At 38.1% G+C, this 26,811-nt stretch overlaps 1 protein-coding gene across 1 annotated transcript in view; it reads right to left on the bottom strand.

Moving 5' to 3' along the window:
• The window catches only part of LOC149811605 (histone-lysine N-methyltransferase TRX1-like), a 125,908-nt gene that overhangs the window by 35,224 nt on the left and 63,873 nt on the right, over window positions 1–26,811 (bottom strand). The window contains exons 19-21 of the mRNA XM_089993317.1: window positions 10,133–10,399; window positions 6,827–6,888; window positions 6,642–6,719 (exon numbers count right to left, since the gene is read on the bottom strand). Of these exons, the coding sequence (XP_089849443.1) occupies window positions 6,642–6,719; window positions 6,827–6,888; window positions 10,133–10,399 (407 nt within the window). The remainder of the gene's footprint in view (window positions 1–6,641; window positions 6,720–6,826; window positions 6,889–10,132; window positions 10,400–26,811) is intronic.

Here is a 26,811-nt window from a genome sequence, read left to right as displayed (position 1 = left end):
TTGAGAATTTAGAGAGCTGCGCAAAAGCATCAAAGACTGCCCAAATCAAAGTATTTGGAAGGATGTGATTGACTGGTTCCGTTTGTCTATTCGACATATCTCGGGTAACCCCGAATTGGGGCTTGAGCAAACTTCTTAGCGGGAGTTCTGTTGAGAAACTCGTATCCCGTTTATCGAAGCCAGTATCGAGTCATGCGAAGCATGTAGATACCACGAAAGCAGATGAGATTCTTGAAAATCGCATGCCAAATGTTGGCACAAGTTGTTGGTTGTTTCAAAAGATAAATAATGTCAAAAGTAAAGTTTGAGAAACATTACATCTTTGCGAAACACTTCTGTTGAGGCTCCTATTGAAGAACTATACATCTTTCATCCTAGAGTACTTGTAGTCGTGCACTACACGCTAGTACTGCGATGATCGGATGAGACGGTCGTGCAACCTCGTTCATTGCTAAATGCATAATGCTGTAAACACATAAAAAATAAGATCGCCTTCACAAGCAAGATGCTCGTATGGTTGAAAGACCACAGCATGTAGAATGGGTCGTTATTTAAGCAACGCCTAACGCACCCATTCGTCCTTTGGTTTCTGTCAAGGGAGAGGATAGATCGGTACAAAACTCCAATGGACAGGTTGTTAACAACCACCCCACGGACAAAGATCCGACCTCCCCAGTCATTGGAGTAGATGCATATTGGCATATGATTCATGATTTTTGCATATAAATGCATTGATGATCAAATGGATCATCCAGGGCTGTGTGAACCTTGAGCATGTGTTGCTCTTTGTTTTAAATTGTTAAATGCATTGCAAAAATCAAATGTGATATTATTGTTCTTATTGCATTGTTCCATGTTGCCACAGGCTGTGGTCCCGTAAAGAGCTTGGCATGTTGATTTGCAAGCTTATGTTATTAATTTTATATGTTGATTTGCAAATGTAAAAGAGATGAATTAATAACAAGATAAAAGAAAGTAAAGAACAGTGCAATTTGTGTTTCCTTCATGTCTCTTTTTTATTGTGGGAATCTTGGATATTGCGGTTTTAGGGAAACCATAAGGATACTAAAACTCCGTGTGCGTTGTTGTTGTCCCTGAACCTGATATTAAGGTTCTTTTCCTGACCACGGTTTTAGGGAGAGTCGGTCATTTTGCCTGGGGGTGGTGTGTAGACACAGTTGTTGTTTTGGTATACCAAGAAAAATAGCACTTGTGAATGTTGATGTCCCTGGTGTCCCCGACATTAGATGTTGATTTCTAATGTTTCGATGGATGTTGCTTTTTAATGTCGGTCGAGGGATAAATTTAAAATCCAGTAATAAAATACAAATTGTGTGCTAAGTTATCCTGAGAACCAGACTTGACCTCAGGGATTTTACCCGTTTTGAGTATCTGCGGGCAATGGTAATAAAAAAGTGGAACTTAAACGTATGTGCAATCTAATAGGGACATGCATATGAAAGAAAATTTGATTAAAGATAATAAATTATGCATGCATTCCATTAAAATCATGCATATTCCTGTTATACATTACATCATGCATATTTACTTGTTCCTTTTAATTGTGATATATTGATGAATGCATGATGTTCATGAATGCATGTTAAATGTTTTTAATGCTTAGATTGTGATATCTATTGTTATTAAATGTTTCCTCATGCTTAATAAATATTTCATATTGCATGAATGATTATTTGAATTATGAATGTGTTATATTTATGTCTCTCTAAAATATTGCATGAATCTTATTTATATTTTTTTTACTTATTTGATTCATTAGAGGGATCTGTACGCAGGATTCTTTGGATTTTGACACCTTATTTTTTGTGTTTTTCGCAGCCTCAGATGTCTAGTGGGGTGACCTGCTTCTGAGAAGAGTCACGAGGGGACCACACGACTACATGGCAGATTCTTTAGACGGTGTGGCTCTTTCCTTTTGTCTTTATTTTTGCTTTCTTTACTTTTAATTAATTATGTCTCAGACTCTTTATAATTGAATAAATAAAGTTTGGTTTGGTATGAAAGATGAGTATAAGATCCTTTGTAGTGGTGGTGTTTAATTGTAAGGCCCGGGTCTCTGGGAATGTTTCCGCACTTGTTTAAAAAAAAAATTGCCACTTTTTCTTGAGTATGAATTGGGGTCGTTACAGTACTAATGTTGTGAAAAGCGTTGAGGCATAGCGAGGCGCTCCACCAAAAACTGAGGTGAGGCATAAGCGTAAGTCTCAATTGTTTTTTTTTTTTTGAAAAATTATAAAAATATCTAAAAGTATAAGTAAATAAAAAAAAAGCTTTATTGATGAAGTTACAACCAATAAGAAATAGAAAATCTAAAATAAATACTAAAAATATGAGATTAACATGTAAAAGTAACTGAGAAACTGATTATATAATTGAGAAACTAATTATATAACTTAGAAACAAATTATATAGTTGTGAAAAAAAACCACACTACATAAAACTTATTAACATTGCTTACACAACACTATCAGTGACATCCCCATCAAAACATGCAAACAGGTGAAGGAGATGGAGAAAGAAATATAGGAATCAGTGTTGTTAAAAGCACACCTTGAGGCGCAAAAAGCGCGCCTCGCATTGAGGCAAGGCCCTTTGCGCCTCATGGCGCCAGCCTAAGGCATGCGTGAAGAAGTTAATCAATTTTATGTTGTGTAGTTTTTTTCACAGCTATATAATTTGTTTCTAAGTTATATAATTAGTTTCTCAATTATATAATCAGTTTCTCAGTTACTTTTACATGTTAATCTCATATTTTTAGTATTTATTTTTTATTTTTTATTTCTTATTGGTTGTTGATTCATCAATAAAGCATTTTTTATTTATTTGTATTTTTAGATATTTTTTTATAATTTTTTTTAAGTTTAAAAAAAAATTTGTGGCTTACGCTTTACGCATCGAGGCTTACACCTCACCTCAGTTTTTGGTGGAGCGCCTCGCTATGCCTCAATGCTTTTCACAACATTGGCAGGAATGAAGATAAAGACGTCAAGTTATAGGCCCAAATTATGTCCAAAGATTGGGCATCTACAATTATCCCATATTTATATTATAATCATGCTATGGTTAATAAGTTTTTGCCATTGTTAAATGGCACCCAAAATGTAAAAGAAAATTGCATCATTTGCTACTGCCTAATATAAACAACTTCGATTTTGCCACTTAAAGGTGGTGTCACCTATAAAGAATATTGCATTGCTACTTGGTTACTGCTCTCTCAAGTTGTACATCTAGTTTTCTCATGTACAGCCTGTCACAAGGACTCGGCAAACCGGGTGCCGCACCCGCATCGATGCGACGCGATGTGGTTGCGCGTGCGGGTGTGGCACCCGGTGCGGTCAACCCGGCTCTGGGTGCGTTGACCGCACCCAAGGTCATTTGTGGCCAATTTTTTTATTAAAAAAAATCTTCTGGGGGGCGCTGCCCCCAGAGACCCCCACCAGGGGCGGCCCCCCTGGACCCCCAGCCGTTGACCGCGCAGCGGGACCCGCGTCGAGGGGGGGCCTCCGGACCCCCCTTTCTGCAAGGGCAAAAACTCTGAATCAAGCTCCACAACTCATCAGCTCGACCCCTCCCCTGCACAAAGAGGGCGCAGGGAGGGGGCTCAATCCCTCCCCTACACAAATTATATATATATATATATATATAATTTTTTTTGCCGCACCCCCGCACCCATGTGACATAGTGTACAGCTTGCCTTTTAAATAATTAAATTTGTCTTCAAAAAATTCCTTTGTGAAAATATCAGCAACTTGATGTTCTGAATTGTCAAACTCTGACAAGTCCCCCTTTGAAAGAAAATTTCCAAGGCCACGCATGTGGCCTTTATGTAGTGTGATAATCAATATGAGTATGATTGGATATGTCATAAAACCTGGATTTGTTGAAGTGCCAATACACTTTTGTAAATGCCAATAAATAATTCTTTGTCTTGTATTGAAACCAAAACCATCCAATAAGCATTTAATGAAAACAGTTTTAGAAATAACTCCTGCCAAAGACCTATATTCTGCCTCAAACTTGACCTGGCAGCACTTTTGTTTCTTGTTTTTGCATGATATTATGTTGCTAACAAAGTATATAGTATATACAATATGTAGACACTGATCTTCTTGAATCTAGATCACCTACCCAACCTACATCTGAGAATCTCAATAATGAATTTGTATGCATGCTAACATCTGTCACATATACTCGTCTTAGGGGCTATGGCACCCACATCGACATGACTCGACACAAGTTCGGGTGCGGCACCCGGCGCAGTGGGACGGGTTCCATCGCACCAAATGCGATCAACTCACACTTGAGGCATAAAATGTCTAAAAATGGACTTGCTCAATGCTGACTAAGTCCATTTTTGTAAAAAAATTGTGAAGGAAAAAACAAAGGTAAAGGGGGGTAGGGTTCTGCCCCAAACCCTGATACTCCTCCCCCCTGCTGCACTCGCCCCGCCTCTCTGCGGCATGCCTCCTTTACTCACCGACAGCAAGGCACCTCTCTCTCTCTCTCTCTCTCTCTCTCTCTCTCTCTCTCTCTCTCTCTCTCTCTCTCTCTCTCTGACTAAATCCCGGCCCTGCAGGGACAGGTGTTCAGTTTAGTTTAACATGAATCAGACCTGGGTTTTGACCTGGTCTGATTCAACAAAATGAGACCTGGGGTTGGAGTTGGGACCCAGGTTTCATTCAGTCTGAATCAGACTTGGGTCTGGGCCTAGGTTTGATTCGGTCTGAATTAGACCTAGGTCTTGGTTCAGATTAAATCAGACCTGGGTGTTGACCCAAGACTGAATCAACTAAATGAGACAGCTTGGGCATGGACCTAGGTCTCATTCAGTCTGAATCAGACTTCTATTTGGGTTCAGGCCTGGTTCAGTCTAAATCGCCCTGAATCTGGGTCCAGGTCTAATTCTGACCAATTTAGACCTAGGTCACGGCCCAAGTCTGATCCTGTCGTATATGTATACCCCACCCGCACCCCCAGACCCAAGTTTTTTTAAAGTGCCACATCGCCGCATCCGTACGTGTATGTGGCATAGGTTAGTATTTCTATCTTATGATAAATCGATTCCTGCAATATTGACCTTTTTAAATATCTCATTATTCTTTTTAAAGCTTCCATAGGAATATTGGCGGGCCAATTCATAAATTGGCACACTTAGTAACTGCATATGCGAGATCTGTACATGCATTTGTCAAATATTGTAGAGTTCCTATCATACTCTTGTACAATTCTGCATTGCCAACTGGTTCACCATCATTTCTGGACATCTTTCCTAATGCAGCTGGCATATTTTTAGGCTTGCAATTGGTCAATTTCAATCTGTCTCATTTCGAATCTATCATGCATAAACTCCCTCACTTCATTAATTAATGACTCTAAAGTCTAAACTTCTAATGATTATAATATCATCAGAATAAAAGATGGTGATAACTACGTCCCTTTCTCCTTTACAAATACATAGGAAATTATATACTAGAGATCTTATTAAGTCTGTCTCTGAAAGCACTATGAAAACCCTAGAACCATGTATCTAATGTCTGCCTTAGACCATAAATAATCACAAACAAATTTTCTTGTAACTTGAAAAAAGCCAATGGGTTTTCCATGTGTACTCTTTCAGTTCTTTCAATTCTCCATGTAAAAATGGGTACTTAACATCCAGATAATATAATGGTCATTCATACGATAGAGCAAGAGAAATACAACATCCTCAGTTACTATGCTTACAACTGGGCTAAAAGTTTCTTTATAATCCAGTCCATATTGTTGATTATAACATTTTGTCACTAGTCATAACTTACAGTCAAGCTATCAGAATTCTGAAATCTCTTACAAGATTTAATAAGTTTGAACCATAAATAGAAACAATCATTCATTTGACAAAAACATAAAAGAAAATGCTGCAGTTTCACAACATCAAATAGACAGTGTACTAGTGTAGGCATGATGTGTAGCAGGATGCAGTATCCCAACTCATTGTTGCAAAGACTGGGCAAGGACGATCAATGAATCAGATCCTAACACAAGCCAAACCAATTAAAAGCCAGATACTGACTCGCCTAATGGGAAAGATGTGCTTATTGGGTTAATTTATACTTGAGAGATTTGAAAGCCACAAGGACTAGAACCAGGTTAACCCTGTCTATAACCCACCCAAACCTGGCCAAAACTATGCCACTTTTTGCAAACAGGAAAATATAAGTATGTCATTAGGTTGGATAATCAACCAACTTTCAGATTTCAGTATATGGGTTCATGCCAAATCAATGTCCATACCTACTGCTTGCAGCTAAATGTACAAGTAACAAAAGTATCAACCACTTGGGAAACATTAGAACTCCTGGATTTTAAAAGTATCCAGACATTCCAATAAATAGCCTTGACTTGAAAATAATTCCATAAATATGGGTTTGCGCCAAATCAATGTCCATACCAACTGCTACAGACAAATGGGCAAGCAAACAAATCACCCACTGAAAGAAACATGAAAACTCTCCTGACCCATTTTAAAAGAACTTGGACATTGTATCGAATAGCCTCAACTTAAAAATAAATTCCATGAATCCAAATGTCATGATAACAATTTTACTAAAGTAAGAGAAAGAACCAAAATATCCACATACCACCATAGAATTATAGATAAGATTTTCGCGTATGTCTGAAATTATTGGTCTAACAAGTTCGCCTGTGTATTCAATGACCTATAACAGAAAATGAGCAAGAAATTATCAAATCATCTAGAGATAAATCGAACGCATGCATGCACAAACACACCTACATGATACATCCAAAAAAATTATTAATTTACCATGTCACCAGCTCTATGTGCATGCTTTGCAAAAACACCAAAGCCATGAATAGCTGATTTCCCTACAAATTATAAAAATAAAAATAATTCAAATTAAGTCAGAGGCTGTGCATGTAAATCTAAAATATCCAAATTTTTTACAAGCTTCACACAAGCAATGATCATTACCAACAAATCAAAGCCTTAGAAGAAAAAAGACAGTAATACCATAATCTAGGTACAGTTCCCACTCAAAGTGAAAATCACATCTAACTACTTGATATGACTCATGCATTCAACACACATTCTTCCTGTAATGTTGTAAGTGATTCTTATTAAAGCAAAGTGAGGGTGAGACAAACATAAATAACATACATGAAAAAAAGTTGATGCAAAAGTCACTACTGCTATGACAGATTTCACCTCCACAGATTATAATGAAAATTTTCATGCCTTCTTTTCATTTGAATCATTTCCTATAATAAAGTACATATTCCATGGGTGTCATTGACATGCAACAGTTTCAATCAGCGTTAACAACTTTACTAATTTTTTGCTCAACCAAATTCTGAAATAACACTGTGGTGCCTTAGATCGATTGTCACCACCAAAGGGCATGTTATAAAGTGTAAAAATTTGGTACTTGTCTTCCACAAGAACTCCTTGCTTTCACAAAGTACAACAAATAAATATGTCATGTCCTAAATTGTCCTTGATGATGACAATTCATTTCGGGCACCATCAGAGTTATTCAAATTCTGTTAAAGAACAAAATTTGATGAACTTGTCATATTCACTAAAAGCGGTCCATGTTAACATGTAAATAATGAACAAATATGCACATATAAATACGTGAACACACATGCATGCATGAATCATGCTGAATTACTATATTGTCATGTTGGTAGACTCCCTAAGCCCATAAAGAAAATACTAATAGATTTCATGAATAATATATCAAGAAAAACTATAACTCGAAAAATATTAACAAATCCCCATCACCCCCACCCCTCCAAAAAAAAAGGACAATGTGTGCCATCTCATCTTATGTTAATTAGGAGGTTAGTTTCACGCTAAATCACTTGAATAAACGCAAAAGAAATGTTTAATCAAATTTAGATAAAATTAAAATTGCACAACTCATATACTCATGCTAATTCACTTGAATTAAATACAAAAGAGATGTTTAATCAAATTTAGATAAAATAAAATTGCAAGACACATATACTCACAATAATTTGCATAAGATTTAAGTGAAGAAACATTCAGTGTTTCACAGACCCTAGAATTCGGTAATCTTCCATTATTGCTTATCAGGGAAAATGACCCACAAGCCAGGATTTACATGCACTGTTATCTGCAAGCCACTACAATGTTTAGCTTTGCTGTGTTCCTTGGTCAATGTTCATCTAGGTCATATTCTTATATTTATAAGTTAATTTATTATTGGAAAAATTCTATTTGGGGGCCAACAGAGTTACCAGTCGGGGAAGCGGGAAGCGATACGGGAAGCGGGAGCAGGAAGCGAAGCACTTTCAAAAATTTAGGAAGTGGGAAGCGTGGGGTGACTTAGAAGAAAATTACGAACCGTCTCGGAAGCGACCTAGGAAGCGAACCAGAAGCGAGGGGGAAGCGAAAAAAATGAAAAAAATGGGGAAGCAAGGGGGGAAGCGTGGAGGAAGCACGGGGGAAGCGCGCTTCCCATAAAGGGAAAGTGTGTTTCCCATAAAAGGGAAACACACTTCCCATTTTTGGGAAGTGCGCTTCCCTGCACGTTTCAAAAGCGCGACGTTTCACGCTTCCCCATGCGCCTAGGCGCTTCCGGTAACTCTGAGCCAACCTTTTGCCTATAATTCCAAGATAGGCCACACTTTTCTGAAATTCCAGATATGGGCCAAACTTTTCCTAAAACAGTCAAATAGGAACCTCAGGTCAACATCTATCTTATTGGAACACGTGATTCCTTTTTGGTTTCTTGTATCTCCCCTTGGAAATAGGAAAGTACTCATTCAAACTCATAAAAAAGAAAAAGTAAACAGTTTGAACTTTTAATGATGAAGGTCACTGTTGTAATTTCACTTGTGATTTAACCTGAGTTAAAGAACAATAATAAATGCAGGCCCTTGTTTGGCAGTTTCCAGGAAAACAAGGGTCCATATTTGGAATTTCAGAAATGTGAGGCCATATTTGGAATTAGGGATAAAAGGTTGGCCCGTAAATGGAATTTTTCCTTTATTATTTTATAATATCAGCATCTTTTCACCCACAAATGTTTTTCTTTTACATCTTTCCATCAAAAGCTAGAGATGAAAGTGGATCAGAGCTCCCACATGGTTGGAACCAGATCTGACACACATTACTGGAAATGGTTGCTCTTTTAGGTATCTTGATTGGATCTGTATGTATAGAATCTATAGTTATAATTAGATTTTATCTTATCCAGACTCCGAACCTGTCAAATAAGTAAATTGGGTTTCTAACTCTCGTTTCAGATGATCCGCTCTCCATATTGATGCCTGATAGATAGAGCAGCTTGCTTCAACCAACGCTCCACCTTTTTCTCCGTGCAAAGTGTCAACCGGTTTGCATCTCTACAAATAGAAACAATAAGGACAACCTATTTTACCGGGTTCTAGTGTCACAAAAGCTCATATCAGACCGGGTTTGACCTATTATGGCATCTGAGCCAAGTTAATCCAAATGGACCACATTTTACAAAAAATTGATGCAGTTGCAGATCAAGAAGGATCCAGTCCATATTCAACCTGTTTTAATCCCACTAATATGCTAAGAAACATGGTCAATATATCACAGAACCTACTTTTGTCACTAGTTTCTTTAAATTGTGAGCATGGCGGCTAAGTACAGTGAGATGTTTCATGATAGACTGACCTAAATACTGTTAAAATAGAGTTATGGATGGGGTTAAATATCCAATCTTTTTTTAATTATGACAATAAGTTCTTGGTGGAATTACATAACAAAAGGATGCTAAAAGTGGTTGAGGTTGGCACCATCAAAATCAATCTAAGCCCGGAATATTGCCTAGAAGAAATTTGACCATGGAATAAGGAAGATAAGCTTGACTGCATTTCCCCCATTTTATACAAGAAAGAGCATCAAACATTTCCTCAAACCATAATAAGAGACATGGAATTAATTGGTGCAAGAGAAATAAGGTTGAAAACGCTGTTAGCTAGTGTCAATAGATCACCAGTCATTAGCAACACCACTTGAACCACACAAAGCATGACAAGCATAGATAGAACGATTTAAATTTTTCAAAATAAAAGCAGAAGTAAACCAAGAGAGAGAGAGAGAGATAACCAAATACAAGTCTCTTCCTGAAGGTAGCCTTCATGTATTCATACTTCTCAGGCAAAGAAAGAAAATGAGGCCTCTCACATTGGCAAGAGATTGTGGGATGACAAGTTGGCACAAGAATGCCACCAGAGAAAGTGTCCTCAACTGTCTCATTTTGGTGGTAGCCACCAACTATGTGAGGTCTGTTCTCCACATACAACCGCTTCAAAGATGCAGCAGCAAGGGCATCAGGCTCTTTACGACCCCTTCTACCAAGGAAATCATAAGGCTCTGCTAAAAAAGAGGGGGAAAAGCAAAAAGAAGGCACAGACAAACATAAGGATAAAACCAGATAGACAAATTTAGGTCATAAAACCATAGAGCAAGACTGGACAGACTGCATAATGTGCCCTAATATTACTTAGACAACAAAAAAACATAGCAGCAAAAAAGAGTAAAAAATGAAATCATAAAGAAACCATTGTTAATTGGATAGTATCAGCTGTGATGAAACAAGAGTATGCACAAATAGATGCCACTAAGGGCTACAAAGATACACAAGTGTGCACAAATAGAATAAGCCACTTATGGGCAAGATACAATCTCACAAAATATAGCACAAGCACAACACACTAAGGGCTACAACACATAAAAAATAAATATTTTATTTAACATAAAATGCTTAAGAGAAGCATGAGAATATGTGGGTTAGATCCCACATATATACACTACTAAGAATGGGAGAAAGGGAGCTCAACTAGCCATTGGGCTAGCCCTAACGGCTACAAAAATAAATACTAAAGTGCCCCTAATGGGCACTACCTATCACAAGATAATAATAAAATATTAAAATATATATAGAGAGAGAGACATACATAAACCTAGTATACACATAACAAGTATATACATATAAAATGTATATACATATTACTATATGTATTTACAAATAACTAGACATTTTACGACTCCCCCTCAAACTTGCAGCGATATCACCGAGAATTTGTCAAGCAGGAAGTGAAACTGAGGTGACGAAAGTGCCTTGTTGAAGAAATCAGCCAACTGATATTCTGAGGTAAGCAAAGTAATAATCATCTTCAAGAATTCTTCACTCACATCTAAGTTTGTAAATATCTAATTATTCTCATCACAACACTCACATGTACTATAGTAGGTGAGTGTCGAAATTGACTTGCAGTATGAATTGCATTAGCAATATCAAGTTGGATGACAATCAAATATGTAAGCGCTCCCATCATTTGACTATATGGTATAGAATCCCCCAGAAGTGATCCATCATCTATCTTCATTTCAGCATTGATCATTTCTAGAGTGTCCACCATCTTCTAATCAGTAATCTTTGACCTGTCAATAATTTCAATAACAAACTTGGTTTGTGTTAGCAAATATTCACGAGGAGAATAGGCTACTTCAATTCCTAGAAAAAAATCTGAGGAATCCTAGGTAAGTCATTCCAAAGTTTATTTTAAGAACAATCTTGATATAGCTAACCTCTTGTTTGTTCTGTTAGTAATGATCATGTCATCAACATTGTTAAAATGTAAAAAATGTAATATATATAATATTATATTATTATTATATATTTTCTTTTTCTTATTATTTCTATTTTTATTATCTAGTTCATTTTGAATTAGATATTTTAATCTAGTCAAGTACCAACTAGGACTTGACTAGAATATAGTCGTTGGACGCTATATTTAGAGTCGTTGGACTAGGTCCAATGACTCTTAAAGAGCTCTCCTCTACCTCTTTCTCTCTTGTATAAATAGGGGTGATCCCCCTTAATAATGTAATAATGCTTCTTAAGCATTTCTTGTGAAAATAAAATATTATTATTTTTAGTGTGTTCTTCCATTTATACCCTTTTACGGGTTATGCCCGTAGTGTCTCCAATAGACACTCTTTTTGAGTTCGTGCTTTTGTGGAAGACCACCATTTCATTACATGGTATCAGAGCCTTGAAGAGCTTTTGATCTTGAAGATTCCTACCTCGTTTTCCATGCCCCCATGCAAAGAGAGTTTTATTCTCTTGTGCGTGACTAAGGGATCGTTCTTGGAGGGAGCTTGGCGACAATTTTTTTTGTTTGTACTCATTCTCCTCCTCTCTCTTTCTCTTCTTTTCTTCTCTTATTTACCTCTTTTTCTTTTCACACCCTTGTAAAAGATTGATGACAATGATAAGATCACCATCATACCTATGAAATTAAATGACACAAATTATGTAATGTGGACATCAATTATGAAGCAACACATTTGGGAAAAAGGGTTGTGGGGTATAGTTGATGGTTCTGATTCGGAACCAAAACTCATTCTCACAAAAATTGAGAATGACAAAGAAGTTCCTCTAACGGAAGGAGAAAAGAACAAAGCATTAGCAACCTATGAGAAAAAATGAAAAGAATAGAGAATAGGGCACGTTAAAATTATGTCATAGCTAATCGATAGCGTTGACATCAAAAAGTGTTCAAGTCTTGCTAAGTTTGAGCATGCCGATAAAGCTTGAGAATACCTTAAAAATATGTATTCCCTTAAACATATTGCACATGTGTGCAATTTACAAGACAAGGTCCGGACAATGACTTAAAAGGATAAAACTATTAGAGAATATTACAATGAGTTGTCCGAACTTTGGAAGGAATTGGCTCTTCTTGAGCCAAATGGCATTGTTCCGAGAATATCGAGCATCGCCAAAAGCAACTCGATATGGAACATTTTTATCAATTCATAAATGGTTCAAGACCGGAATTCGAGTCGACCAAGTTGGCTCTCCTACATCGTGAAAAAATTCCCTCTATTGTTGAAACTACAGAGAAACTAACTATGGAGGAAAACAGACTTAGAAAAAATACTCAAAAAACTGAAGATGACTCCATTCTAGCTATAGACCGGGCAACTATTATTGAGAATGAAGTGTACGGGTCTAGTTCTAGACCCAAATGTTTTCTTTACGGGTCTGGTTCTAGACCCAAATGTTTTCTTTATGGGTCTGGTTCTAGACCCAAATGTTTTCTTTATATGATATTTACAGGTTGATGTTATCGGATATGGGTCGACAGGCCCGATCCAGTTTGTACCTTATATAACACTAAATATAGGGCACGATATCTCATAAGAGAATCGTGCCAGTCATTGAGGCCTCTCTCTCGTAAGCCTATTTCTCCTTTACAGCGTATGAAAATCTGGTCGAAGATGCGCAACGAGTCAAAGGTGTGTGACTTCTAATATGGTATCAAAGCAGGTCGAGAGGTAAGTACCAGGTCAATATTCTTTTCTTCCTCTTCTTCGTCTTCTTCTTCTTCCTTTTTTTTATTCTAAATCTGATCTCGTCAGATCAGATTTCATTCTTCGTCTATTCTGAAAATCGATTTCATCGTATTAGGCTAAAAAAAAATTCTTAAATCCTTCTCATGTTTTCAGTCTCTCAACATTGAATCTGGTCACGCCAAAGAGTCTGGTCACATCAAACCAGATCTCTTTCTTTTAAAACCTAAAACTCGGCTCTTAGTTTCTTCTTTAATGCTGGATCGGATCGTTCCAGATCTAGTGCTTTCGTTTCAAGCCTGATTAAATTAAATCAGGTTGTGACATATTGATTTCTCTCTTCAGCAGGGTTAAATCGAATCTGATCGTATCAGATCAGATTTGTGTTTCCCTTTAAATCTAAAATTTCTCTTGTCTTTCAAATCAATTCTTGTTCTTCAAATCTTTTATTTAATTATTCCTTCTTGTTCAGATCGTTGAATCATATCTGAATAAGATTTCAACCCCTCAAGGTGAAATCTGACCTAATCTAATTCTTTGTCCTAACATGAAATTTCGTTTCTCATCTTCATGTTTGTTACTTTCAAAAAAAAAAACTAATCAAAGTTTCAATCCAACGAAAAATTCATATCATTATCCTGTCTTGTTCTACTGATTACTTCTGACTATTTGTAGCAACATAATTTTTCGCAGCAAAGAAAAACGAAAAACCGAATTGCATTGCTGAAAATCAAACTCCTGGTGAGAGTGTTCTCTTATTATCGTTCCACATGGATTCTCCTTCCCTTCTTTCCAGTTTCCTTGGACAGCTCATATCTGAGAAATTAAACAACTCAAACTACTTGACCTGGAAGCGGCAAATTTTTCCTTTTATTAAGAGTTTGGATCTCTCTGGATATCTTGATGGAACGATTCATGCACCACCAGAATTCGTCCTGCAGGAAGAGCGAGATGATAAAGGGGAGGTTTCAAATAAATTGGTTTGTAATTCAGAGTTCGCAACATGGAGAAGAAAAGATCAAGCGGTTGTGGCTTACATTATCTCTACGCTTTCCCAAGAGGTATTAGTGGTCATTCCAGATGAGTGTTCAACCAGAGAGTTGTGGCAGATATTGGCTCAGACTTATTCACAGATTTCAGAAGCCAGGATTTTGCATATAAAGAGAGAATTTCAGCTCGTGAAGAAAGAGAGTTTATCAGTTATAAAGTACATGAACAAAATCAAGAGTATTACAGATCAACTAGCCATGGTGGGTTGCATAATTCCTGACAAAGAAAAGGTTCAACAGGCACTGAATGGTCTGGGATCTGACTACCACATGTTAGTTACCCCTCTTCTATGCCTTCCTTCATTGCCCAGTTTTGAAGATCTATGGACTAAGCTACTGCAATATGAAGTTGCCATTAGAGGTGAGGAGATGGCCCTGAATTCCAACAATCATGAGATACTTGTCACAGGAATAGCGTCAGAGCGAGAATGTGTGGGTTTTCGAGGCGGACGTGGACACGAAAGAGGTAACCAAGGAGGTTGTGGGTTACTTCCCACACCCAACATGTCACCTAACTCGTATCCAGGGAACCAATATTCTAGAAATATACCGACATGTTTTTAGTGTAATAAAAGGGGGCACATTAAAGCAAATTGCTGGCATAATCCGCAAAACAAAGGCAAATTTAGTGGTGTTGGGCCTTCTACTAGACGACAAGCAAAGGACGGCTCTAAAGGTGATGAAAAGGAAAATGTGAAGAATGTCTTGATTTCTTCTCTTTCAGAGTTGAGCTTCAAACAAACTGAGCAGGGGACTTGGTACATTGACTCTGGGGCTGCTACACATGTGACAAGTGATGTTGGTAAGATTTTGAAATTCATACCTTATCGTGGTAAATTTAGTATTAAAACTGGAGATGGTGCTCTTCATCCTCTCTCTCATGTTGGAAATATTTCCCTTCCACTCCTCGATTCCTCATTGCCTTTATTTGATGTTTATCATTCTCCTAGCATTGTCAAAAACATTGTTTCTGTTTCTAAACTTGTCGATGATACTAATTCTTCTGTCGAATTTACTCTTTCTTATGTATGTGTCAAGGATCTTCTCACGAAGAAGACGCTCGTTGAAGGAGAACGACAGGGAAACATGTATGTCTTCAAGGCGTCTCTTCCAGTTCGTAGTGCATCACTCAATTCACAGCTAGTTCGTCCAGTGTCATTCAAAAATTGTTTTAGTCTATCTCAATGTAATAAGCCAGAGATTTGGCATTGTCGTCTTGGTCATTGTAATCATTCATTTATTGAGAAGCTTGTGTCCAGAGGTCTTGTTCCGAAGTCTAGTTTGAATGTTGAGGTTGATTTTCATCTTTGTTCCAGTTGTCAATTATGTAATAGTCATGTTCTTCCATTTCATTCAATAAATCAAAGAGATTATGTGCCTTTTGAAAATGTTTATTCTGATGTCTGGGGACCTGACATGCAGCATTCTTTATCGAGCAATCGTTATTATTTTACCTTCATTGATAGTTACTCCAGGTACACCTGGATTTATTTTATGAAACATAAATCTGAAGTTTTCAAACTTTTCTGCTCGTTCTGTGCTTTAGTTGGTAATTAATTTTCAACTAAAATTCAATATTTTCATTATGACGGTGGAGGAGAGTACTTATCGAAGGAATTTACTGAATTTCTCCAAGATAATGGAATAGGTCGTCGAATATCTTGTCCACACACACCACAACAAAATGGTGTGGCGGAAAGAAAACAGTGGCACATTGTAGAAAGTGCACTGAGTATGTTACATGACACTCATATTCCTTTAAATTTGTGGACGGAAGCTTTTCATTCAGCTGTCTATGTCATAAATCGACTGACAATGAAATTGCTAGCAGACCAATCCCCTTATTTTACACTCTTTGGGATTCATCCTTACTATAATGAGTTGCGTGTGTTTGGTTGCATATGCTATGTTCACATTGACAGTTTTCAATGTCATAAGTTTGAAAACAAGGCATGCAGGTGCAGGTTTGTTGGATATGTTGATCAGTATAGAGGATATCGGTGCTATGACCCCACTATCAGTGGCATCAGAGTTTCACAGAATGACATGTTTGACGAGACTCGTACGGCTAATTCAGGAAGTACAGAAGGGCACAGTAAGGATGTTGAAAGTTATCAGCCATGGCTTGTTGCTGAGGTGTTTGATCAAATGGCGATGCATGACGTACGCTCATGTCACACTCTATCTGCAGAACAGCATAGTACAAATGTATACCCAGAAAAGGAAAGGTCGGTAAACACACAAGATATTATTATGCCTGTCGTTTCAGATGTTACAAAGTTTCAAGGGATTATTTATGTGCGGCGCAACAAAGACAATGTTCAGCAACCTATTGTGCAACCCAGGAGGCCGGAGAGGATTCACCATCATATTGAAAGATACGTAAGTTATAAAAACTTCTCTACAGACTTACAACTGTTCATTTCCCAGATTGAAAAGCATGATGAACCTATCAGTTTCTCACAAGCATCTATGTCAATCAAATGGGTTGAGGCCATAAATGAGAAAATGAAAGTTTTACATGAGTGTGGAACTTGGGAGATTATTCCTAGACCATCAAACAAGAATCTTGTAGGATCTAAATGGGTCTATAAAATCAAGTATAAACCCGATGGATCCATTGAACGCTATAAGGTGAGGCTAGTAGCAAAAGGGTTCACTCAAGAATACGGGCAAGATTATAACAAAACTTCCAGTTCTGTGATTAAGATGAAAACTATTTGATTAGTTCTGTCCTTATAAGTATGGATGGACTTTAAGTCAACTTGATATCAAAAATGCATTTTTGCATGGCAGTCTCAAAGAAGGGTGTATATGGAGCAACCCTCTGGTTATACAGATTATAGCCCCAACACACGTTTGCAAGCTATGAAGAGCCATTTATGGGCTAAAACGGGCCTCCCGCTCATGGTTTGATAGTTTCTCTGTTGAAGTTTAGAGACGGATTCGTTCGATCTCATCTTGATCATTCGCTTTTTATTTTTTGAGATCGTCAGGTACGCACCTTGATTCTTGTATATGTGGACGATATTATTCTTACTGGGAACTCTGATAAACACATAGAAGCTACCAAGATTTTACTAAGTCGCCAGTTTAAAATGAAAGATTTGGGGGTTTTGCATTATTTCTTGGGGTTTGAGGTGGATAGACAGGATGAAGCCCTGTCACTAACTCAACACAAATATACTTTAGACCTATTGGACAAGGCAGGCATGAAAGATTGTAAACCACTATCCACTCCTAGTGTCCTCAATCATAAACTCGGTTCCCAGGATGGGGAAGTATATGAAGATTCCAAGCAATATCGGAGTCTTGTGGGTATGCTTCAGTATCTCACATTTACTAGACCCGACATTGTATATACAGTGAATTAAGTCTCTCAATTCATGCATAACCCACGAACAGAGCATATGAATGTTGTCAAGAGAATCCTTCGATATTTAAAAGGAACTCTTGGAGATGGTCTAGTTTATCATCAATCCAAGTCCAAAGGAGAACAACATCGACTGGATGTATACACAGATGCAGATTGGGCTGGAGATCCATATGACAGCGCGATCGGTTTCTGGATATTGTGCCTTTCTTGCCTTTCTTGATGGGAACTTGATAGCGTGGAGTAGCAAGAAACAACGTGCAGTTGCACGATCTAGTACTGAAGCTGAGTATCGATCAATGGCGGCTGCTACAGCAGAGGCCACATGGTTGAAACATCTTTTGACTGAAGTCGGAGAATCTATTCTACCCACCACTCTTGTGATAATCATAGTGCCATACTGATTGCCTTTAATCCTATTCACCATAGTCGCACAAAGCATATAGAGATTGATCTATACTTCATTCGACAAAAGATAGAAGATAGAGAAGTTGATCATGCTTATGTTCCTACGGCTGATCAAGTGGCAGATTTGTTCACTAAGGGTCTTACCAGTATGCGTTTTTGGTTCTTGAAGAACAAGTTGTCCATGGTACAAAACCATGCACGACTTGAGGGAGAGTATTGAGAATGAAGTGTACGGGTCTGGTTCTAGACCCAAATGTTTTCTTTACGGGTCTGGTTCTAGACCAAATGTTTTCTTTGTATGATATTTACAGGTTGATGTTATCGAATCTAGGTCGACAGACCCAATCCAGTTTGTTCGTACCTTATATAACACTAAATATAGGGCAAGATATCTCATAAGAGAATCGTGCCAGTCATTGAGGCCTCTCTCTCGTAAGCCTCTCTCCTCTGCAGTGTTTAAAAATTTGGTCGAAGGTGCGTTGAAGATGCGTGATGAGTCAAAGGTGCATGACTTCTAATAACTATGTGTGAACTTATAGGCCTCCTCACTTCAGTAGACAAGGAGGTGGTTTTGATAAAAAAAGTCATTCGTCATCATTGTCATGAGCCAGGGCACCAGTGTTGTGAAAAGCGTTGAGGCGTAGCGAGGCGCTCCACCAAAATCTGAGGCGAGGCGTAAGCCTAAAAAAAAAAAAAATTTAAACTTAAAAAACTATAAAAATTATCTTAAATTATAAATAAATAAGAAATGCTTTATTGATGAAGCACCAACCAACACGAAATAAAAAATCTCAAATAAATACGAAAAAAATATGAGATTAACATGTAAAAGTAACATTAATGTAACTAATGCAAATGTATTTAATTCTAATATCTTTCATGTAGAAAAGCGCCACTGACTGGCCTGAAGTAAGGTCATTCAAAATGTGGCCACTGAACCACCAACTCAATAAGAGTGTACCCACAAACGAAAGAGTTTGAGATGGGAGTTTGTAAAATTTTTGAAACATAGCACATGAGAACAATTTTTTTGACTTTTTAATCAATACACAAGAATAATTTTGTGATATTTTACTGCATCTTTTATACATTTCTATTGAAATAATTCAAAATAAATATTAAAAGCTACTTTTTGTATTCTTACGCAGAGAAACCGTCCCCAAACTTTTGCTCCCCAACATTTCCTATGGAAAAAAAAAGATTAGTGCAGCTTTACCATCCAGCTATCTCATTCACCCCACTCTTAGGGATTGTAAGCGAACAGAGCAGCTCACTGCTCGGCTCAGTTGGCTCGCACAAAGCTCATTCAGACTTGAGCTCAGTGAGCTGAGCAATAAGCAAGAAGCAGTTCGTGCAATATAAGTGAAACGAGCACGATTAGGTTTATCATATGCCAACAAACATAAGAGTAAATGAACTGGTTATGCAGATATGATAAAAACAATGAGGTCACTGGTGCATTTTTGTTGTGGCTTCTTATAAAAAAAACCTATTTCTGCTTAACGAGCTAACTCAGTTTTGGCTAACTCGAGCTTGTGCAAGCTCATGTTCAGCTAGGTTGTAATCGAACTGAGCCCGAACAAGGCTTTCAGTTTGGTTCGTTTACCCACTGCTCTTCTCTATAAACATTGATACAGCCAACTTCACAACCTTGGTCTCAAGGTCTACGAAGGGGGTCGGGCCTACCAGAATAAGTCGCACAACAGGGGTCGTGCCCCTGCCTGCTACAAAGATTCAAGAGAGGGAGGCAGACACGAAGGAAAACTAATGAAGGGGGTCAGGTTACCTGGGGTATGGCTGCTTCCGGCGTCGCAGCTGCTTTCGGTGTCGCAGTTGCTTCCGGCGTCGCAGTGGCTTCCGGCGAGGAGGAGGCCGATAAGGGAGAGACGCTAGAGAGGGATTGCGAGAGACTGTGAGAGAGGAGAGGGGCTGTGAGAAAGAGAGAGAGGGAGAGGGGCTGCGAGAGAGGGAGAGATTGTGAGAGACGAGAAAGAGAGGGGCTGCGAGACATTAGGGCCCCCGACCCTCGTTAGGGTCGGGGGCAAGAATTTAATTATGGTCAAATGAGGGCTTTGACCCTCATTTGACCATAATCACGAGGCGTGCGCGCCTCACCGTGAGGTGAGCCTCGCCTCGAGGCGTACGCCTCAAGGCCAATGAGTCGTACGCCTCTATGCATTTGCGCTTCAAGCCTGCGCCTCAAGGCACAAAGGCCCTCGCCTTGAGGCGAGGCGCGCTTTTTGCGCCTTGAGGCGCGTTTTTAATAACGCTGCAGGGCACTATAGGCCCCAATGTCTTAAATTAAAGAGAGACGAGAAAAGGTCACATCGGTTGAATCAGATTCAAAAGATCAAGATGCACTAGTTTATATGACTCAATTGATGAAAATTCTTCAACCTCTTCTTAAGGGAGTGTCCTCCTCAACTGGAGCAGTTGCTTCATCCTTATCCGATCCAAGTAACTTTTCTTGGCTTCTTGATTTTGGTGCTTCTTTTCATATGACCTCAAATATTAAAAGCTTATCCGAATATCTTAAAAGTAACTCAAGTGTGTCAAAGTTTTCACATTTGATGGGACCTCTCTTGAAATAGAAGGAATAGAAAATTTTGGAAAACCTCTTAAAACAAAGAAATTTTTTATCCCAAAAGTTAGGTATATTCCTAAATTAAACTTAAACCTCTTGTCTGTTTCTCAAATATCTGATTATGGGTGTAATATTTCCTTCTCTTGTCATGGTTGTTCGATACAGGATTGTCAGTTAGGGAAGCTGATTGGGGAAGGCCATAGACAAGGAGGACTCTATTACATGAACTTTTTGGAATTACCTAAGAATGCTTTCTGTTATAATGTTCAGAAACTAGGATTGGACCTATGTCACAAAAGACTAGGTCATCCTCATATGTTCAAGATCCAATACTTTCCAAGTTTAGGAAAAGTTTATAATTTTGAAAGTTTCACCTATAAAGACTGCATTCTTGGTAAAATGAAACGATTATCATTTCATGATAGAACTTTTGTTTCCTCTAGAGCACTTGAATTAATACATTCGGATATTTGGGGTCCCGCACCAGTTATTTCAAAAGAAAGATATGCATATTATGTTATTTTTGTCGATGACTATTCTAGACATACTTAGATTTACTTTCTTAAGTACAAATCTGAGGTTTTCTCACATTTTCAAACGTTTCATAAAATGGTTAAAAATAAATTTCAAAATGATATTTTCATTTTTCGCACTAAATGAGGGAGAGAATTTATATTAAAAGAATTCAAAGACCATCTCAATTTACATGGCATTACACACCAAAGATCTTGTCCACACACCACAACAAAATGGCATGGCCGAACGGAAACAATGACGCATCATGGAAACCACTAGGACTTTACTAATAGCAAATCAAGTTTCAAAAGATTTTTGGGCCGAAACTGCCCTAACTGCTACCTATCTTATTAACCGAATGTCAATCTCTTGTGCCTTCCTAGGATATGCTGATAATAAAAAATGCTATCGATATTCTGATCTCAAAACTAGAAAATTATATGTATCTAGGAATGTATCTTTCTTAGAGAAAGAAAGTTTTTTTGAATTCGAGAAACCCAAGGAAGTCACTGAATACTCCTTTTTAATAGATATGATTTCAAAACCCAATGAATGGGATCCTGAATGTGACTTTGACAATGATCAAAGTCCTATTAATGTTGAACCTAATGATGATAATGAAGAGCAAACTCAGAGGGACATTAGTCTACAATATTCAAGATGTAGCGAGTCAAATCTTCCATGTGCATTAGAAAAATATATTGAAGTACCAACCAAAAGGTCATCCAGAATTTCTAGGCCTCCTAAAAAATTTGCATCATACGAGTCTTTTTCACCTACATACAAGGCAGTTATTGCATTGATACAATCTTATACAGAACCGCCATCCTACTATCAAGCCCAAAACCATATAGAATGGATAAAAGCCATGAAAACAGAATTGGATGCATTAGAAAAGGCTAACATTTGGACTATTCAAGATGTTCCCTCATGTAAGAAACCTATGGGTTGTCGATGGGTCTACAAAGTCAAAACCAAGAATGATAGAACTCTTAAAAGATATCAAGCCCGCTTAGTAGCTAAAGGGTATACCCAAGAGTACGGTATTGATTATGAAGAAACATTCTCTCATGTTGCTCATATGACCACTGTCAGAACTTTAATAACCTTGGCCTCCATTAGAAAATAGCTTATATTTCAGATGGATGTCAAAAATGTTTTTCTCAATGGAAACCTAATTAAAGAAGTATATATAGAAGCCTCATCGGGTATTAGTCTTCTTAAGGGTAAAGCTCTTCGTTTAGAAAAAACACTTTATGGTCTTAAACAGGCACCAAAAGCTTGGTATAACAGATTTAGTCGGGTTATGACTGATCTTGGTTTTCAATCTTGTTTAACTGACACTGCTTTGTTTGTTAAGCATTTTGATGCAGGCATTATTATTTTCCTTCTATATGTGGATGATATTATTGAAACTGGTTTATTCGGGTTACGGGTTTGGAACTAGACCCGAAAACATGAATCTGTGTAATACTTTGTATTTGTATTCGGGTCTGGAACAGATGTAATGTTATGTAATATCCAGACCCGATCCAGTTTGTAATACATATATATGTGGAATATAGGGTACGATCCTCAGTAAGTGGGATTGAATCTTCTATTGCACCGTCCCCTCCTCTCTCACCGTCTCTACCTTCTTCTGCATCAACGATACTCCTGGAGACAAAATCTTACATGGCATCAGAGCAGGGCTTCGTCTGATCTTTGTTCAAGGGCGTGAAGTTGATCCCAAAACGTGTCTCGAGAGATCGGTCTTCAAACTCCAAGTTAACGTGATTCTGCCCTTCATTCCAACTTCTTCTATTGTCTCTCATTGTGAGTCTCATTCTTATCATTTTTTTTCTCAAGATAGATTTTTGTTTGCATCTTTATCCCATCTTTCAGATCTGTTTTCGATTTCAGATTTGTGTCATCTTCTTCTTCTTTGTTTTCATACCTGATTCCATACGCAGATTTGTTTTCGATTTCAGATCTGTGTCATCGTCTGTTCCTTTGTTTCCAGATTTCCCATTTTGATTTCTGTTTTCAGACCTGACCTGACCTGATTATTTCGTCAAATACGAAATCTGATTGTTTTTCCCAGATCTGCGTTACTTTCACAAACACGAGATCTGATTATTCATCTCAGGAATATAGATATATATTTTATCGTAAATCAATCTTTGGCCTTTTTCTCTGTCACGGTTTGAGCACGCGTGAAACAGATTGTAATTTGTTCACGCTCCATCAGTTAAGATCTATTTCCTTGTTCGTTACCAACCTTGATGTCAGCAGCACGTTCGATTTAATTTTTTTTAATCAGACTCCTATCTTGATTGCCCTTTGCTGAATACTAAGCAGCACCAGCACAGTTGGGAATACTCGATCATCTGCGACTAACTAATCTCAAAAAATAAAAAAAAATAAAAAATCTTTGATTGTTGGAATTTCTGCTTCGTTGAAATTTCTATTAGTGTTGTACTGGTTGTTGCCTTGTATTGCTGCTCTTGCACTTGATGTTTTCCCTTATTCATCCTACTTCACATTATTTCGTCATAGATTCTCCTTCTCTACCGTCAAGTTTTCTTGGTCAACTCATCTCTGAAAAACTGAACAATTCGAATTACTTGACCTGGAAGAGGCAATTTTTGTCCTTTATCAGAAGTTTGGATCTCTCAGGACACATCGACGGGACCGTTCATGCACCTCCAGAGTTTGTGATGCAGGAAGAGCAAGACGATAAAGGGGAGGTTTCCAACAAATTGATTCGCAATCTAGAATTTGGGACATGGAAGAGAAAAGATCAAGCGATCGTTGCTTACATCATAGCTACTCTTTCTCAAGAGGTATTAATCGGCAGTCCTGACGAATGCTCAGCAATGGAGTTATGGCAGAGGTTGGCGCAAACGTATTCACAAATTTCAGAGGCCAGAATCCTACATTTAAAAAGAGAATTCCAGCTCTTAAAAAAAAAGAACTTGTCGATTACAGAGTACATGAACAAAGTCAAGATCCTCACCGATCAACTGGCCATGGTGGGTTGTGAAATTCCTGACAAAAAAAATGTTCAACAGGCACTGAATGGACTTGGCTCCAATTATCACATGTTGGTCACTTCCCTTCTATGTCTTCCTTCATTGCCAAGTTTTGAAGATCTTCGCGCAAAGTTACTACAATATAAAATTACCATTAGAGGAGAGGAGATGGCCATCAATTCCAGCAATCATAATGTATTGGTTACAGGGATGATGTCAGGAAGAGGACGTGGAGGCTTTCAAGGTGAACGCGGTCAAGAAAGGAACAGTCAAGGAGGCCGTGGGTTGTTGCCCACGCCCAATATGTCACTCAATTCCTTCTCAGGAAACCAGAGCTCCAGGAATATACCAACATGTTTTCAACGCAATAAAAAGGAGCACATCAAAGCTAATTGCTGGCACAACCCACAGAACAAAGGAAAATCTAATGGTGCAGGATCCTCCCATAAAGGAAGAATAGGAGAAGACTCGAAGGATGATGAAAAGGATAATATGAAGAATCTTTTGATATCTGCTCTCTCAGAGATAAGGTTCAAGCAGAATGAACAATGAACTTGGTAGATTGATTCTGGGGCTGCGGCACATGTAACAGGTGATGTCGGTAAGATTTTGAAACTCATTCCTTATAATGAAAAAATTCGCATTAAAACTGGAGATGGTACTCTTCACTCTATATCTCACGCTGGAAATGTTGCTCTTCCACTTCGTAATTCTTCGTTAAATTTATCTAATGTCTATCATTCTCCCAGTATTGTCAAAAATATTGTTTTTGTCTCTAAACTTGTTGATGATACTAATTCTTTCATCGAATTTACTCCTTCTGTACGTGTCAAGGATCTTCTCACGAAGAAGTCACTCGTTGAAGGAGAACGACAGGGAAATATGTATGTCCTCAAGGAATCTTCTCCTTCTTTTCGTGGTCCTTCATCGAGTTCGTCGGCCAGTCAGTCAGACCATCCAGTGTCCTTCAAAGATTGTTTTAGTTTATCTCAGTGTAATAAGCCAGAGATTTGGCATCGTCGTTTGGATCATTGTAATAAATCATTCATTGAGAAACTTGTGTCAAGTGGACTTGTTCCACGGTCTAGTTTGAGTGTTGAGTCTAAGACTTCTCTTTGTTCCAGTTGTCAATTATGTAAGAGTCATGTTCTTCCTTTTAGTTCAATAAATCAGAGAACTTCTGCGCCATTTGAAATTGTCTATTCTGATGTTTGGGGACCTGCCCCACAATCTTCCTTATCTGATCGTCGCTATTATGTTATATTCATTGATAGTTATTCCAGATACACTTGGATTTATTTTATGAAACATAAATCTGAGGTGTTCAAGCTCTTTCGCTCGTTTTACGCCCTAGTCTGTAATCAATTCTCGTCCAAAATTCAACATTTCCAATGGAGGGGCGAGTATTTATCAAAGGAATTTACTGATTTTCTCCAAGATAATGGAATAAGTCATCGTATATCTTGCCCACATACACCACAACAAAATGGTGTGGCAGAAAGAAAACATCGACACATTGTGGAAAGTGCCTTCAGCATGTTGCATGACACTCACATTCCCATGAGTTTATGGACGGAAAGCTTACATTCTGCTGTGTATATCATAAATCGTCTACCCATGAGATTGTTAGAGAATCAAACTCCTTATTTCGTACTTTTCAAGGTTCAGCCTGATTACAATGAATTACGAGTGTTTGGTTGCATATGTTATGTTCATATTGATAGCTCTCAACGTGACAAGTTCCAGGACAAGGCATACAGGTGCAAGTTTGTTGGATATGCTGATCAGTACAAAGGGTATCGATGTTATGACCCCACCACTCATCGCATTAGTCTCACGAAATATTGTGTTTGATGAAAACACTGTTGAGAACTCGAGGAATATAGATTGACACAACAGGGATGTCGAGTGGTATCAGTCATGGCTTGCCGCTGAGTTACTTAACCAGCTGGACACAACAGGGACACATGATGTCACCTCATGCCATACACCACCCGTTGAATGGAGTGAGACCAATGTAGAGCCTCAGCCGAAAGGGCTGAGAAATATGCAGGTTCTTGTCATGCCTATTTCAAATGCTGCAAAATTCCAAGGAGTCGTCTATGAACGACGCCACAAGAATAGTGTTCAACACATCGATGTGCAATCCAGGAGAACGGGAAGAATTTGACATCCTATTGAGCGATGGGTCAGTTATAACTTCTCCATGGATCTACAGTTATTCGTTTCACAGATTGAAAAGCAGGATGAACCCATCAGTTTCGCGCGGGCATACATGTCAACTAAGTGGGTTGAGGCTATGAACGAGGAGATGGAAGCTTTGCATGAATGTGAAACTTGGTAAATTGTTCCTAGGCCCTCAAACAAAAATGTTATAGGTTCTAAATGGGTCTATAAGATCAAGTATAAACCTAATGGATCCATTGAACGCTACAAAGCGAGACTTGTAGCCAAAGGCTTCACTCAAGAATACGGACAAG

Source organism: Nuphar pumila, chromosome 17 (genome assembly GCF_984573655.1).
Source record: "Nuphar pumila chromosome 17, dmNupPumi1.hap1.1, whole genome shotgun sequence".
NCBI classification, from domain to species: Eukaryota; Viridiplantae; Streptophyta; class Magnoliopsida; order Nymphaeales; family Nymphaeaceae; genus Nuphar; species Nuphar pumila.
This window is presented reverse-complemented; position numbering and strand designations above follow the sequence as displayed.